This window comes from Hyaloscypha bicolor, assembly GCF_002865645.1.
Source record: "Hyaloscypha bicolor E unplaced genomic scaffold K444scaffold_28, whole genome shotgun sequence".
Taxonomy (NCBI): Eukaryota; Fungi; Ascomycota; class Leotiomycetes; order Helotiales; family Hyaloscyphaceae; genus Hyaloscypha; species Hyaloscypha bicolor.
Genome location: NW_020194530.1, coordinates 51,665 through 66,468, shown reverse-complemented (window position 1 = coordinate 66,468; position 14,804 = coordinate 51,665). Strand labels below are relative to the sequence as shown.

General features: G+C 35.7%; 4 protein-coding genes across 4 annotated transcripts; 2 read left to right on the top strand and 2 right to left on the bottom strand.

Annotated features, from left to right (window-relative positions):
* Positions 1–343: 343 nt before the first annotated feature.
* K444DRAFT_555040 (uncharacterized protein) lies at positions 344–1,574 on the top strand. Its single transcript, XM_024876685.1, has 2 exons — positions 344–871; positions 924–1,574. The coding sequence occupies exons 1-2, from the start codon at positions 622–624 to the stop codon at positions 1,337–1,339; spliced, it is 666 nt and encodes a 221-aa protein (XP_024741316.1). The 5' UTR covers positions 344–621; the 3' UTR covers positions 1,340–1,574.
* A 419-nt stretch (positions 1,575–1,993) lies between these two features.
* On the bottom strand, positions 1,994–3,575 carry K444DRAFT_521020 (uncharacterized protein; the record flags this gene model as incomplete). Its single annotated transcript, XM_024874091.1, has 3 exons — positions 1,994–2,434; positions 2,506–2,994; positions 3,048–3,575. 3 exons carry the CDS (start codon positions 3,573–3,575, stop codon positions 1,994–1,996), a joined length of 1,458 nt encoding a protein of 485 aa, XP_024741315.1.
* A 1,303-nt stretch (positions 3,576–4,878) lies between these two features.
* K444DRAFT_555035 (cytochrome P450) lies at positions 4,879–6,815 on the bottom strand. Its single transcript, XM_024876684.1, has 6 exons — positions 6,528–6,815; positions 6,264–6,460; positions 5,846–6,207; positions 5,669–5,794; positions 5,128–5,623; positions 4,879–5,076 (listed from the first exon to the last, which is right to left on the bottom strand). Exons 1-6 carry the CDS (start codon positions 6,736–6,738, stop codon positions 4,960–4,962), a joined length of 1,509 nt encoding a protein of 502 aa, XP_024741314.1. The 5' UTR covers positions 6,739–6,815; the 3' UTR covers positions 4,879–4,959.
* A 692-nt stretch (positions 6,816–7,507) lies between these two features.
* K444DRAFT_640913 (S-adenosyl-L-methionine-dependent methyltransferase) lies at positions 7,508–9,027 on the top strand (the record flags this gene model as incomplete). The annotated part of the gene is made up of 10 exons (XM_024884543.1): positions 7,508–7,609; positions 7,775–7,788; positions 7,846–7,952; positions 8,004–8,024; positions 8,083–8,106; positions 8,149–8,191; positions 8,262–8,280; positions 8,331–8,458; positions 8,539–8,931; positions 8,991–9,027. 10 exons carry the CDS (start codon positions 7,508–7,510, stop codon positions 9,025–9,027), a joined length of 888 nt encoding a protein of 295 aa, XP_024741313.1.
* Between the last annotated feature and the right edge of the window lie 5,777 nt (positions 9,028–14,804).

The following is a 14,804-nucleotide window of genomic DNA, read 5'->3' as shown; positions in this document are numbered from 1 at the left end:
GTGTTGAAATGATGCTGACGAGTGTCGGTATATCAGCCATTTACTACACAGTGTTCAATTGTTCTGTACCCTTGAACATCTACATCAAATGTTTTCACAATTTGTGCAACTCCTTGCCGTGTCTTGGATCTCATCAGACCATGAGATCCGTTCTTGAGCTTATTTTCTGCCCATGCTTGTCTTTGCTTCCAATCAGCGATGCAGTTCGCTTGTCCGACGGGTTCGCTTTTCGCACAGCACTGCGTATTCCCGCCCCCATACTTCCACGAGGCCATGGTAGCAAATCATACTGGGATACTATTCAGCCCTGGTTCCCGAGTTCTGATCATTCGGTGAAGGAGTACTCGAACATGAATAGTGATAAATAGGCTGAAGCATGCGCCTGTTCTGTGTTATAACCAACACTCAATTAGTCTCCAGAGTAGCATTAATAAGTTTCCGAGTCCCCCAAACACCTTGAACTTCAAAATGTTCAAGCACATCCTCTTCCTCGCTACCACTATTGTGGCTGCAATAGCCATTCCTGGCGATGCCCCAGACCCCTAACAAGTGAGCATTCGGGCATTGCCTAGGCTGGCTCTGGATGCCCTGCCAATAGTGTGGGGCAATTTCTCTCCACTGATGCCTCAACGTAGACTCTCTTCCACGTATAACCTGGATTGCATGCTGACAGAGCCTTTCTCCAGCTTTACTGCTGAAGTTGGAGCAACTACCCAGCCCATGGACGCTCGCAAATTCTGCCAGATCAACCTCGACCTTCATTATCCCCAGGGATTTCAATTCTCAGTCCTAAGTACTACGTTCCGCGGTTTCGTCGGCCTGGACAAGGGCGTAACTGCCACACTATCTGCTCTGTACTATTTCTCTGGCCGTGAGTTATTGCCCCAGTCAATTGCATGGATTCTAATCCGTTTGCACTTCAGCGAACCAAAACCAGGTTACAACATCGACCATGTTCCACGGACCTGAGTTTGAACCATATACCGCCGTCTCCAACGTCGATTTTACGTCCCTCGTTTGGTCGCCGTGTGGCGCTAATTGGCCATTGAATGTGCAAACTGCTGTCGCTGTTGTAAGCGATAATGCAACAGCACACAGTGGATTCATTGAGAACGATTCCGCAGATGGGAACATCAAATTTGTTGCTGGTATTAGTGGCGACGCTGCAACCCAGCAGCTGCTTAAATGTGCATTCGCAGATGAAAGGTTGGGTGTGGTGACGTTGGTTTTCGAATTGCTGTTTGGATTTCTTATTTGCCTGCATGTTGTGGCGGTAGATGAGAGAAATCCAGCGCGATGCCGGTTTCAACAGGTTTTTGATTCATTTGTGGATCAGTGAACAACCACCTTTGCTGGGCTTCGAAAAGTGTTTCTTGATCGAACAGTGACGATTGCATTCTGAATATCTTAAATCGAATTGAGCTTGGCGCCTTTCATTCCCGATTGAGATTGAAGTGCAAAAGGAATATGAGAAGTTATATTGCCGGTCCAGAGTAGTGACGGAATTTGATTGCCACACCGTTTAAGGCATACTCAACTATGACTTTGTTGTTTCAAATTTAGCAGGAGCTAGTAATACCTCTCACGTTTATTCTTGCGACTATGTATCTTTCTCAAACTAACTTCGCGTGAATGCTTCGTAACTTGGTAAGTAAGTAAACGCAGGTGAGCTATAATTTTCACAATATTTTAAACAAGGAAATATTGCAGTAGTTAAACTCCAATCTCACCATCTTCGTTGCAGGATCAGTTAGTAATCCTGGCCGCTTCCCCTCAGGCGCTAATCGCCCTCGACTCGCCTTTCAGCTCAGCTAGCTCACCCGAGCAGCCTGAACGTCCCCTGAGCTCTTTGGACATGTCCTCAAGTACTATAACCTTCCCTTTCTTTAGCTAGTCACACTCGGTGTAACGACCCTAGCGTCCGCTACCGTATTTCCTAGCTAAGTAGACAAACCGCTCAGTTTTGCTTATGATTTTTCAGAATATTCGTACCTTACTCTAAATACGATATGAAGCAGCCTATAAACAATGAACAAAGCCCACAAATATAAGCAGCGACGCTAAAAGCGCTCTGTATATCACTCTTCCTCGTCGCCCATACCATAGCGAAAACCATGCTCCCTATTATAAACACCCCAGTAAACATACCCCACACTTTATACGCCAAAAATCCTTCCACGAGGTGGATACCCCAGCCTATCGTAACATCCATATTTTCGGGAACGTGGAGCCTGTCCCCACGCCTTTTGGGGAGCCGCTGATAGGTCACAATTTCATCCTCGTAGTCTTCCGGGTGGTGTATTAAGTGCATGAGATAGTTCTCGCCGACTGGGGGGATCAGCTCGCTGTGGTCAAAGGCGTATTTGTGTTCGGATCTTGGAGGCATGTCAGGACATTTTCGAATATCAACAACTCGAGAGCGGTGGAGTTCAAACTTCGTCCATTAATTAGTATCATTGTTTTATGGGACTGTAGTTATTCTGCGCGGGGGAGAGGGGAGTATACCTGAACAAATTTTATCGTGATTAGTCCACGGGGTCGTATGGCTTGCCACCACTTCTGACGCGTAATTAGATGTTGTTTCTTAAGGGCCCGAGAAAGTTCCATGTCTGATCTGATTTTAAGTGGATCCATGTCTAGATGAACTAGTTTCGTTGTGTACTTTTGCTCGTCTGCGCAAGTGAGCAACCACAATTGTTCTGTGTGCGAAATTCTATCGAGGGCCGTAGGACCTGAATTTCTGAATGAACTTGGGATATACCGAGATTGATTGTTAACATTAGTTATATCACAAGAATCATCATTAGTCGTTTGAGTGCTCGGTGGCTGGATCGACGACGTAGAGTTAGATAGCTCAAACGACCCTGTGGATGATTCACTCTCTGTGTTTATCGCCGCGACGTGTTGCCTAGGTCGGTTGAGGTATGATTCAAGACGTCGAGCAGCTCCGGGCTGTGTTTCAATAAAATCATCAAACATTTTCCTGCCACACTTCTGCGAATAGTGTCAGGGATCTTGAAATTCAACACGGATCTATGTCGACCTACACAGGTCCAGTGAATTCTTATATGATCCCCCGGGATAGTTTCATCTGGAAAGTATTCATCAAGTGCTCGACAAAGTAAATTCAATATAGCACTTAATAAACTTCCAATCGCTAGTCGTATAGGTTGCAAGGGGAACAGCCGTAAAAGAGGACCACTTGCAACAGTTTCCTCATCAGGGTCATTCTTGAGGTCGGGGCCGTCTGTCACAGCTGAATCAAAAACCAACTGTGGACTTAAGTCACCTCCGGGAACGAACCGAGTCTGCGTTGATATCTGGGGGTCAAGTGGCAGAGAATTGAGAGTATCTACGCTTGTAACTTCTTCGGTCTTGCCATCATTTGCACCTATAAATATTTGGTCCACCACAGGTACTGCAAAAGGTTCGAGCAGACGTGGGGATACCAGATTCCCTGCCGGCCTTTCGAAACTAGACTCTGGTTCCGATGCAGCATTGAGTAGATCGTTTCTTTGCTGTGATGCAAGAGACAAGAGCCTGGCAGAGGAGGAATCCGTGTCTGTTTTCAGCATTTGGAGCTCCCTCGATACTTCATTTCTTCCCCTTTCTCGCTGGCCTGAACAGATAATCTCCCATTGCCCACTGTTCTTGAGATGACTCTTGATCCTGTAGACAAAAAGAGCCTCCCTGAGGGATTGCAAAGTCAACGGACCATTTCCAGGAATCCAGAAATGAGGTGAGATCGATTGAGATGCCTTTGAAGCCGCCTCAAGCCTCAATCCGCTGTCCTGTGAACAATACACCGAAGATGCGATTTCTATTTGTAGATTCGGATTGTCTTCGTTTTGGACTTTGGCTGAGCTTGGTTTTTTTTGAGAGGCTTTGATTGATACATCGTATCCAAGACTTGGAAGAGGCTCAAGAGGTGCCTTGGGCCCAATGTCAATGAGTTCTAGCTTGTTCTTTTTTAGCTTTCTCCTCGGGTCCGTGTATAATAAAATTTTCCTGTTTATTCCCTTGGATTTTGGTATTTCTTGTTGTTCCTGGTTTGACGGGTTTAGCGGCTCCGCGGAACTCTCGATGTCTTGTAGCCATCCTGTAATATGAAGATTAGGGGAACTTCCAGTTTCCGGTACTGGCGTTTGCCTATCTGGGGATACAAATGGATAATCGAGTTCAGAATCCATCATATCTAGACAATCTTCTAGACAATCTAAAGACAGCTAGCGTTTACACCATGCTTTTCGCCGCCGCCTTGTCGTTCAGTGCTTCTAGCTATATCGACTATCAACGAGAATAGTGCTCTTTAAGGAGAGAAAACGCTGTGAGATTCCACCGAATGACTAAGGCGTGGAAGAATTGAGTCGCCTAACGATCGTTATCAGTAAACGATTAAACAGTGCGATGATAGTAAGGAGGTATACGAGGAGAGATATGTTATATAGATCTCATCCCAGTATTAAGGGTTAAATATTCCTTCTCAATACTAGGTTCTACGTAAAGAGCCTGCTATTCATAAGGCTTATGCAGTGCGTACTACAAGTAGAAAAAGGGGCCTACCTATGCCAGTGGTATACTCCGAGACCGTCGTATTTGTCAAATCTGAAAGCGTTTAGTGTGCTAAAACAATGCCGCGAAGATTATTAAATGGTGTCGAGATTTTTTAGGCGGCAAGGTCATATTGAGAGGGGGCAAAAAGAAAAAAAAAAAAAAACGCCACGCAGCCTTACTAGGATACGTGTCAGGTGACAATGATGCATGTGACTGACGAACCCTGAGAAGCAGGAACGAATTCCCAGGCTAAATTCAGCAACGTTCAAGAAAATGTAGCCGATGCATACGGCCATTGCTCAAGTCCGGAGACTAAAACGGAACCGGCGAAGATGCCATTAGGGTCTGGCTATTGTGGTAGTCTAGTAGATCAAGGGAGAGAGCCTCCCTTCGGACGTAATTTTATTACCGGGCCCGCTCTGAGACCCTAACAAACATATCCTTCTGCAAAAAGATTCCGTTACATCTCGTCTTCATTGGTGTAATGGGGTTAATAACCGCGAAGTCGAAATTTCGTAACAACTAACCACTAGTTAGTCTCTTGAAGTCCACTGACAGAGAGCCTCAACCGACCTGAACATAAACCTTATTGAGCTCCACAAAAGCAACCGACTTTCCCAAACACCCATACCTTCCCGAACCAAAAACTAGCTCTTGTGATCTCTCCATTTTCTGCAACGTCTCCCCTGTTGCCTCCAGCCATCGCTCCGGACGAAACATATCGACATCTTCTCCATATGTACCTGTATGGCGTTGCACTCCCCAAGCCGAATATGCTATTTCAGTGTTGCCCGGAATGAATATTCCTTTGAAATGATCACCTTCAGGTGGAGCCATTTTCGTTGTTAGCCCAGTCAGAGGAGGCCAAATCCGAAGACCCTCCTTGATGCAAGCCTGCAAATATGGCAGCGCCCTTGCTTCAGCGTCACGGATTACGGGGGTTGAGATGCGACCCTCTTTCACCGCCGAAGTGATTTCGCTGTTTAATTTATGGTAGACTGAAGGATTTGTGATAATGTGTAGGAACGTGCTACGCATTGCTGTGGCGGTGGAATCCGCGCCTGCCATGCTGAAAGAAGTCAACATCTGGTAGACTGCAGCAAACACTACTTACATCTGAAGTAAACTCTCGGATTCGCATTCTTGTTGAGTGAGGCCATGGCGAACAAATGACCCGAGCATGTCATCAAGTTCTATTTTCTTCTCTCCAAAGCGCTGGGCGACAACCTTTTGAGCAACACTATTCCAAGTATATCAACATTTGTTCACAATAAGGACTCATTCCACTAACCCAATAACAGCACCCATCCCAGTCCTATCCTTTGCTGTGGGCGCTGCCATTGCTTGAACTAGTCGGCTGCTCATCAAGAAATTGATTGTTGGATGGTTTGTTTGTAGCTCTAGCACCGGCATGAAAGCTCGAATTGTCTTGATGTAATCATGAACGTCCTCATCCTTTTCAAGATATCCAAAAGGAGCTCCAAACGCTACATCAGTGAGAACATCCATGGTAAAATATTGCGATATCTGGGCGAAATCAAGCTTGCGTAGAAGGTTCTCAGAGGAAAGATATTTCTTCCGAATGAGCCCAATCAAGTCTTCGCACCGGTCATCTATAGACTGTTCCAATCCCGGATTTTCTTTGCCAGAGTACTTTGAGCCCATAGGTGAGCGTGGAGAACTGTAAGAGTTCGAGCAGTCGGACTTACACCGGAAGCCATCTTGGCACGGAGTGCATTATGCCGTTTATCATTTCTCTCCGAAATGACATTGTTAACTCTCGGATCGAGCCTCATGCCGTCGTACCATGGCGCCCGTGAGTATGTAGATCTCGCACTACTCATAAGGCGAAGTAGATCGGCATCGTTTGTGACCAAAAGGTTTGGGCCGATACGAGCTAGGGGCCCTACATCACAGAAGTTCAATTAAAGATGAAGGCTCAACCCGAAGAATGATGAAAGCTACGGACTCACCATTTCCTTTTAATATCTCTGCTGTCCTCTCGTTAAGCTCCCCCCGAAGAGTGGACGAGAATACCCATAGGTTGGAGAAGCCAGCAATAGTCGGGCCTGTGAAGTGCCGAAGCCGCAGATATGAACGGACTATGTTGACAATGTACCAGATAAGACCCAACTCGAACACCGAGGGGACAGCTTTGATGGCAAAGTCGCTGGTCGTACCCATACTGACGCGGTTTCTAGTAGTGCAAGTTGGAATTCTGGTAACCCTCCATATCACAGACTGAGAAGAGAAGGATGGCGGGGTGAGACTCAGTTGGAAAAAGAGGGTGTTCCTCTTTCGTGTGGAGGGGCGGGGTTGCTGCCACTTTGCCAGGGTTGTCAGCTGGATCAGGGCACGGCACCGCAGGGGTTGGATTTGCCAATCGGGGGGCGGGTGATACAAGGTCTAAACTACCACCACTGCGAGTTGGAGGTTTAATTGGACGCCCGTAACTGGCGGGCTAATAGGAACGGTCCGGTAAAAACAGATGTTAAGAATGATTACCATAAAGGGAGGGTTGCTGGTTGTTTTGACCGCTCTTATGCATGCCGATGCGAAACTGCAGCAGGAACGGCGAATATTACAAAGATAAGGGCCGCCGAGATAGTTACATCTGGCTCCGCCGCCTCGACGGCGGGCAATTTTCCATACTCCCTCCATACTCCCGTGTCTCTTCCTTTTCACTCAATCCAGCACCAAGTGCAACCCACAGAGAAAATTTAAATTTATTTTCCAGGGGGGAATTCTAGAGCATAGCTTGGATTGCTTTCGGAATGGCTGCAAATGTATCACCTCTGCCAGATGATGTTGTATGAACCTCTCTTCCATTTTCATAAGAAGCTTCTAACAACCCGGACTTTCTCCAGCCCGACTATGAGGAGGCTTACCAGGACGAGTGAGGAACTCCTCTTTCTAGTGAACATACCATTGATTTTCTGCATCGTGTAGCATAATGTCGACTGCTTCTCTTTCGTCTAGCATATTGGCGTACGAGGTAGAACACGGAAGATCATACCACGCTGTAAGGTCACCCTCGTCCGAATTCTCTTACCAAGTATTCAATTAACTCTTCATAGTATAATGCAGGAAGTCAATTACCTTTCTTCCGTTACCTTAACAGTGTACTGAGATTATAATCCAGAATATGTTCTCCCGAATGATGAGGTTCGTCTCCCGAGATCAGTTTTATCTATGGACCTGAAACAATGACACTCTCTAGGAAGAACAAGACAGGTATGGTTAAATCAGCTTGATGTAACACTGCTCGCACTACCTATTATAATGTATTAGAATGGATATCCAGTATCATGCATTACGAATTCTTTTCCACGGAAAACATTTCTACGCGCCAATCGACAAAAGTCCACAGTGTATACTGGATATTGGAACAGGCACGGGCGAGTCCCCAGGAAAGATATTACTGATTAATTGACTAAAGAGTTCTACAGGTATATGGGTAATGGACGTTGGTTAGTATTGAGATCAAATCTCAAGAGGCGAAGTACTATAGCTAAACTCCATTATCAGGTGATGAGTATCCTAGCGCTAAAGGTAAAAAGCCTTTCAAAACCAATAATACTGTATCTAACCCAGGATTAGTAATTGGAACGGACTTGAGTCCAATACAGCCTCAATTGTTAGTGCTCTCAATTTCATCTCACAGTTTGTCGACGTCTAGCAAAGGTGACAGTGACTGACAAGAACAGCGTTCCCCCGAACGTTCAGGTACGTAGACCACCGCTAACCTTGTCCATTTTTTTTAACGTTATTGATAGTTTGAGATTCATGACTGCACCGAATACCCTTGGACGTTTCCTGACAACTCGATCGAGCTCATCCATACTCGCATTACAAACGGCTTTGCAGTTCGAGAGTGGAAATCTTTCTTTCAAGAGTGCTACAAGTAAGTGGTACCTCATGGTGCTGTCGCAACTTCACAAATAATCTTCACACGGCTATCAAACCTGGAGGATGGATAGAAAGTCAAGAATTCGATCTCATGGCTTTCTCGGATGATAAGACCCTGCCCAGCAATAGCGCAGTGGTGAAATGGTGTACGCTTATGAATGAAGGTGGTTTAAAGGCGGGATTCGACCTTCGTCTCAATAGTGAAACGATTAGGATTGCAATGGAAGAGCCTGGCTTCAAAGGGATCACAGTGCTGGATCTTAAGCTTCCAATTGGATTGTGGCCTGCAGATCCACGGCTTCGAGAGGCAGGAAAGTTTGGTTTGGGGGCCATGCTTCAAGGGTTACAAGGCATTTCTCTTGCAACTTTCACGCGATTTCTGGGCTGGCAGGTAGAGGAGCTGGAGGTTCTGCTGGCTCAGGTGAGAAGCGAGTGGAGACAAAGGAGGGTTCATTCATACTGGCCTATGTAAGAAGCACCCCTCTACGCTTTAGCGCCCTAGACTAATACTACATTGGTATATGTAGCTTTGTCGTTTATGGAAGAAAGCCTCTTTTGAAGTAATTAGACTTGTCAGAGCATTTAGCTATTTCTCATATTATAAATATAGCTCTAGTAAGAACTATATATAGACCAGTTCCTTCTTTAAGAATTTTTCGGTTAAAAAGGCTATTATAGCATTCGTATTATATAATTTCTACTTATGCTTTATTACTTATATAATTATTATCTAAAAATTAAATAATTGAATTATAAAAGCAAATATTTCTTTATAATTAATATTATATTCTTATATAAAACCTTCTTTTATTAATTATATCTTTTATTATATAATATTCAAAAATATCTTAATATTAAGAAATCTTATAAAGTACTTTATTATAAAATAATTAACTTTAAATTATATAAAGTTCTAGGCTCAAATAATATATTATAATTATAAAAGTATTAATAAAAAGCATAAATTATTAGTTTAGTTCTTTTGTTTTTATTAATTATATTAGTTATTTTATATAGTATAATTTATTTCTTTTATAAGAAAAAGTCTTTTATTTTTTAATTAATTTTCATATTATAATTATTATATTTTAAAATTATATAATTCGAGTAAATAATTATTTTATAAATATAAAGCTTTTTTTTTATTTTAAACTTAAAAGATTATAAAATGTATTAGAAGTATATTAAAAGCTATTAAATAAAAAATCTTAATTTTTAATAAATTATATAAATTATTAATAAAATTTAAATCTTAAAATATAAAGTTTTTTATTATTTAGCTTATATATATTACTTGAAGTCTTTTAAATTACAAACTAATTTAAAGTAAAAACCTGTAATATATATAAAGTTATATATAACTTAAGAATATATAATAAACCTCAGATATTACAGGTATTAATTAGGGAGATTAGTAGTCCTTTAATACTATAACTAACTATTATTTATATTTTATATATTAGGCTTATAAATTACTAATTATATATATACTATTAGGGCCTCCTATTTAGAGAGGACTTCCCTAAACCTTATAGAAGAGATAGAGATTAGTTCTATACTGAATTTAATATTATAGTTTTATAATATACTAATTTATTCTATTATCTTATTATCTACTAATAAATACCTTATAAGCTAATCTCTCTATTCTTAAAAGAGATAGTTTAATAAGTAATTATATCTCGAAATCTGCGAAATATATAATTTCTTACTAAAGCTATTTCTATAGAGGAAGTTAACTAGATTAATTCTAATACGGGTAATAGTAAAGGCTTGTCTAATACTTTTAATAGGGCCCTTTAGAAGCCTCCGAGAACTAGTAATAATAACGGAAATAATTCCGGTAATAATTAAGATACCGAGATTAATATTCAAGTTACTATTACTTAAGCTATAGAATAAAGCTTATATACTAAAATTAAAGTACTCTAATAAAAGCAAGAATTAGTAGATATAATTAACTAGTATATCCTATAATTAAAGTAATATAAGAATATTCTCAGGGATATCTTATAGTTTACTATATCTTATAAAAACTCTATTTATAAGTTTATTTTCTCTTCTTTAGTAATTCTTATTAGAGAACTTTCTGAAATAGAGTTAGAACTTATTTCCTTTCCTAATATAATAAGCTTTAAAAGTAATCTCGATACTATCTATTAGAAATTACTATATAATATCCTAAAGATATATTTGGACTAAGAAAAGCTTTTTAAGGTCCGAATACTTAACTTATATTATAGAAAGTTCTTTAAGAAATAGAAGATATTTATATTTTTCTAGAAAGCGGTTTTTAGAATCTAATCTTAGACTTATAATAAATACTTTTCTAGAGTTAACTCTATTATAAATACCTTTAGAAATAAACTTTATAATACTTAAAAAGCTATAATAAAGTAAAGCCTATTATTATATAAGGTTTATTAGAAGTAATTTAAAGCCTATTTAGCTAATATATTTCAAGTATCTTAAACCTATTAATAAAATGCCTTTAAGAAGCTCTGAGATTTTTATTAGAAGAATAGTAAGACAATTACCGAGTTATATATTCGGATAATTAGTCTCGAAATTAACTAGAACCTATATCCTAAATAGAACCGGATCCGGATTCTTAATACTATTTTATCTAACTATAAGACTTATTAGATACTTATATTTATTCTTTTAGGAAATAAGGTAATATCTATTTCCGAGTAGCTTAAGAAAGCTTAGAAAGCAGAATATTCTACTTATCCCAAATTAAAAAGAATAAAGGTAGAGGAATTTAGTAAAGGCAATTCTGCTTCCAAAAACTCTAACTTAGCAAATTCTGATTTATAAAACTATTAAAAAAGAAAGAATAAGTTTCGAAAATTATATAAGAAACCTTTAGGTAATACTTTAGCTCTTTTAAGGCCTTAATAAAATACTAGTTCTACTTTAGATATAATTTATTAGACTTATAAATAGAAAGAATACTTTTTAGGAAATATAAAGTATTTTAAATATACTAAATAGACTTAGTAAAACCCTAATAAGACTAAAACTATAGAAGAATTAAAGTATCTATAAAAGCAGATTAATACTATTATTATAGAAAAGTATTCTAGAAAAGACTTTTCTAAGAAACAGGAAAAAAAAAAAGCCAAATCTTAAATATTAATAATTTTAGCTATAATAAAAAAGATATATTATTTTATATAACTATTTAAATAAGATTAATATAGCCAGAAATAAGTACCTTAAAAATATATAGCAGATTTAATAATACCGGATCAGACTATAACTTCCTTAATAATAATTAGATTTAAAGCTAGGGCTTTACTATTTTAGCTAAATATAACTAAAAGTTTATAACCTTTTATAGAAATAGATTTAAAGTCTATTAAGCCTATAATTTTAAGGTATTTATTATAGATAATTATAGTAAGATATATTCTTTTAAGTTCCGGTTCTATAAATATAAGAATATTAGTTCTTATAGCTTTATTTTTAGTATAGAATTTTATAAAATAACCTTTATATAATATATAAACTATATTAAGAAATAATAAATATATATATTTATATAGTCTAATAATATTGAGATTCTAATACCGAAAAAGTTTAGTAAAAAGCTTAACTAGTATCTTAAGCTAGTATCTCAAGTTTTATTTTTAATAAAAGGCAAATATAACTATTCTAGATAATAGGCTTTATATATTTGTAATAGTTACTAGATTTCTATTTTATTATATAGTTCTAGTAATACTAAATAGAAGTTTTTAATATAGCAAATTAATATTCTTTAGAAAGAGGCCTTAAAAGTACTTATTTATTTCCGGAATAATAAATATAAAGACTTTTTAGAGGTTTTTGACTTTAATAAAGCTTCGGAACTTCCTAATTTTAATAGTATTAAATACTCTATTAATATAGATAATATAGTTCTATATAGGCCTTTATATAATTTATTAGAAATCTAACTAGAAATATTATATCTATATTTATAGGATATATTTTATAAATATTAGATAAAGCCTAATAAAAGTCTTATAAAGGCACTTATCCTTTTTATTCCTAAGAAAAATAGAAGGCTATATCTTTATATTAATTATTATAGACTTAATTAAGTTATAATTAAGAATTAGTATCTACTTTTTCTTATTAATAAGACCTTTAATTAGTTCTAAGAAGCCAAGATTTTTATAAAGCTAGATCTTAAGGATATATATTATTAGGTAAGAATTTATAAAGAATATAAATAGAAAACAGCTTTTAGGATCTATTATAGCTATTTTAAATATTTTATAATATCTTTTAGACTAGCTAATATACTAGCTATATTTTAAATATATATTAATATTATATTTATAGGGCTTCTGAATTATTTTATAGTTATTTATTTAGATAATATTCTTATTTATTCCCGAAATAAAAATAAATACTATAATTATATTTATTAGATATTTACTAAGTTATATAAAAATAAGCTATTTTATAAACTTAGTAAATGCGAGTTTAATATTAAGGAAATCGAATTTTTAGGCTTTCTTATTAGAATAGAAGATATTTATACGGATCCTAAATAGGTCTATAATATTATTAAATAGCTAGAACTAAAATTATTTTATAATATTTAAATATTTCTTGAATTTACTAATTTCTATTACAGGTTTATTTACTATTACTTTTAGATAATTATAGGCTTAATAGATCTTTTAAAAGAAATAGAAAAGGGCCGGAAATCCGGTCTCTTTATATAAATAAATAAAGTAGCTAAAAGCTTTAAAACTTTGAAAAAAGCTTTTATTATAATACCTGTCCTAGTCTATTTTGACTTTTCTAAGAAAATTTATATTAAAACTAATATATCGAAATTTGTAATTACTAGTACTATTTTATAATAAGTTAATTCTAGTAATAACCCGAAAAAATACTAGTATCTAGTAGTATTCTAGTTCTGGAAATTCTCTAAAGCTAAATATAATTATAGTACTTATAATAGAAAGCTACTTATAATTATTAAAGCCTTTAAGTATTAGTATTATTACCTTAAAAAGTTCAGGTTTATAATCGAGATTATTATAGACTATAATAACCTCTAATACTTTATAGAAATAAAATATCTAGAGAGCTATTAAATATATTAGGTAATATATCTTATAATATATAATTTTAATATTATTTATTATAGAAGTACCTTAAATCTAGTAAATAGATCTAGTAAAAGACCTAATTATAAAAAAGGTTCTATTAATATAACTTAGCTTCTAATCTTTTAGAATAAGCTAAAGAAAGCTTTTATAATTATAATTTAGAAGTTCTTATAAATATCTAAAGAGTTCCCTTTTTGAAATAAGTATTATTTAATATTTATTATATCTATAATAGCTAAGAAGAAATATTTATTATAAGACAAGTAGATAAATTATCTTATAAGTTCCTTAACTATAGAATTAGTTAAGAAGTAAGGTATAGAGAGATATCTTAAAGGCTCTATTATTATAGCTAAGATAATAAAAGTATTTATAACTATATTATTTAATAGAACTAAAAACTTTTTAGTCTCTTGAGTTTTTGAATTAGATAATTATAAATACCTAATTTCCTATATATAAATATATATAGTTACTAAAAGAACTATAATATTAGCCTCTTTATCTGAATTCCTTCTAGATATTATCTAGATAGCTTAGAGAAATAATTTTTAATATTAGAATATTATAAAGTAAAGGCTTAGTAAGAAAGATATTAAAGAAAAGAAAATCTGGAAAAATAATTCGGGTTTACTTAAATACTATTTAAGAATTATTATATCTAATAATCCTGCTTTATATTAAGAAGTTATAAAGCTTTATTATAATAACCTAATAACCGGATATTATAAAATAAAGAAAACTCTTAAGCTTTTTAGAAGATTTTAGTATTAAGAGAATATAAAAGAAAATATTTATAATTATTATTAAGAATATAATATTTACTAGAGAATTAAGATAAAAAGATATTTATTATATAGTCTGCTTAATAGTCTATTATAGCCTAAGAGACTCTAGAATAAGATCTCTATAGATTTTATTATAGGTTTACTACTATATAAGAATCTAATAGAAGATCCCGATTTTAATATAATTCTTATAATTATTAACTAGTACTCTAAAATAGTAAGATATATTATATACTATAAGACTATTAACTCTCTAGAGCTTACTAAGATTATATAGAAATATATTTTCTCGATTTTTGGCTTTTCTAATAGAATTATTTCTAATTGAGAAATAGTATTTACTAGCTAGTTCTAATTTACTTTCTATTTCTATTTAATATATAAATAGTATTTAAATATAGCTTACTATTCTCAGACAAATAGTTAGATAGAAAAG

Coding starts and splice junctions, on each gene's coding strand:
- K444DRAFT_555040 (XM_024876685.1), top strand. CDS start 622: ATGCCTCAACGTAGACTCTCTTCCACGTATAACCTGGATTGCATGCTG. Junction 872..923: donor TCTGTACTATTTCTCTGGCC/GTGAGTTATTGC, acceptor TTTGCACTTCAG/CGAACCAAAACCAGGTTACA.
- K444DRAFT_555035 (XM_024876684.1), bottom strand. CDS start 6,738: ATGGGTACGACCAGCGACTTTGCCATCAAAGCTGTCCCCTCGGTGTTC. Junction 6,461..6,527: donor AGAGATATTAAAAGGAAATG/GTGAGTCCGTAG, acceptor TCTGTGATGTAG/GGCCCCTAGCTCGTATCGGC. Junction 6,208..6,263: donor GTGCCAAGATGGCTTCCGGT/GTAAGTCCGACT, acceptor ATGGGCTCAAAG/TACTCTGGCAAAGAAAATCC.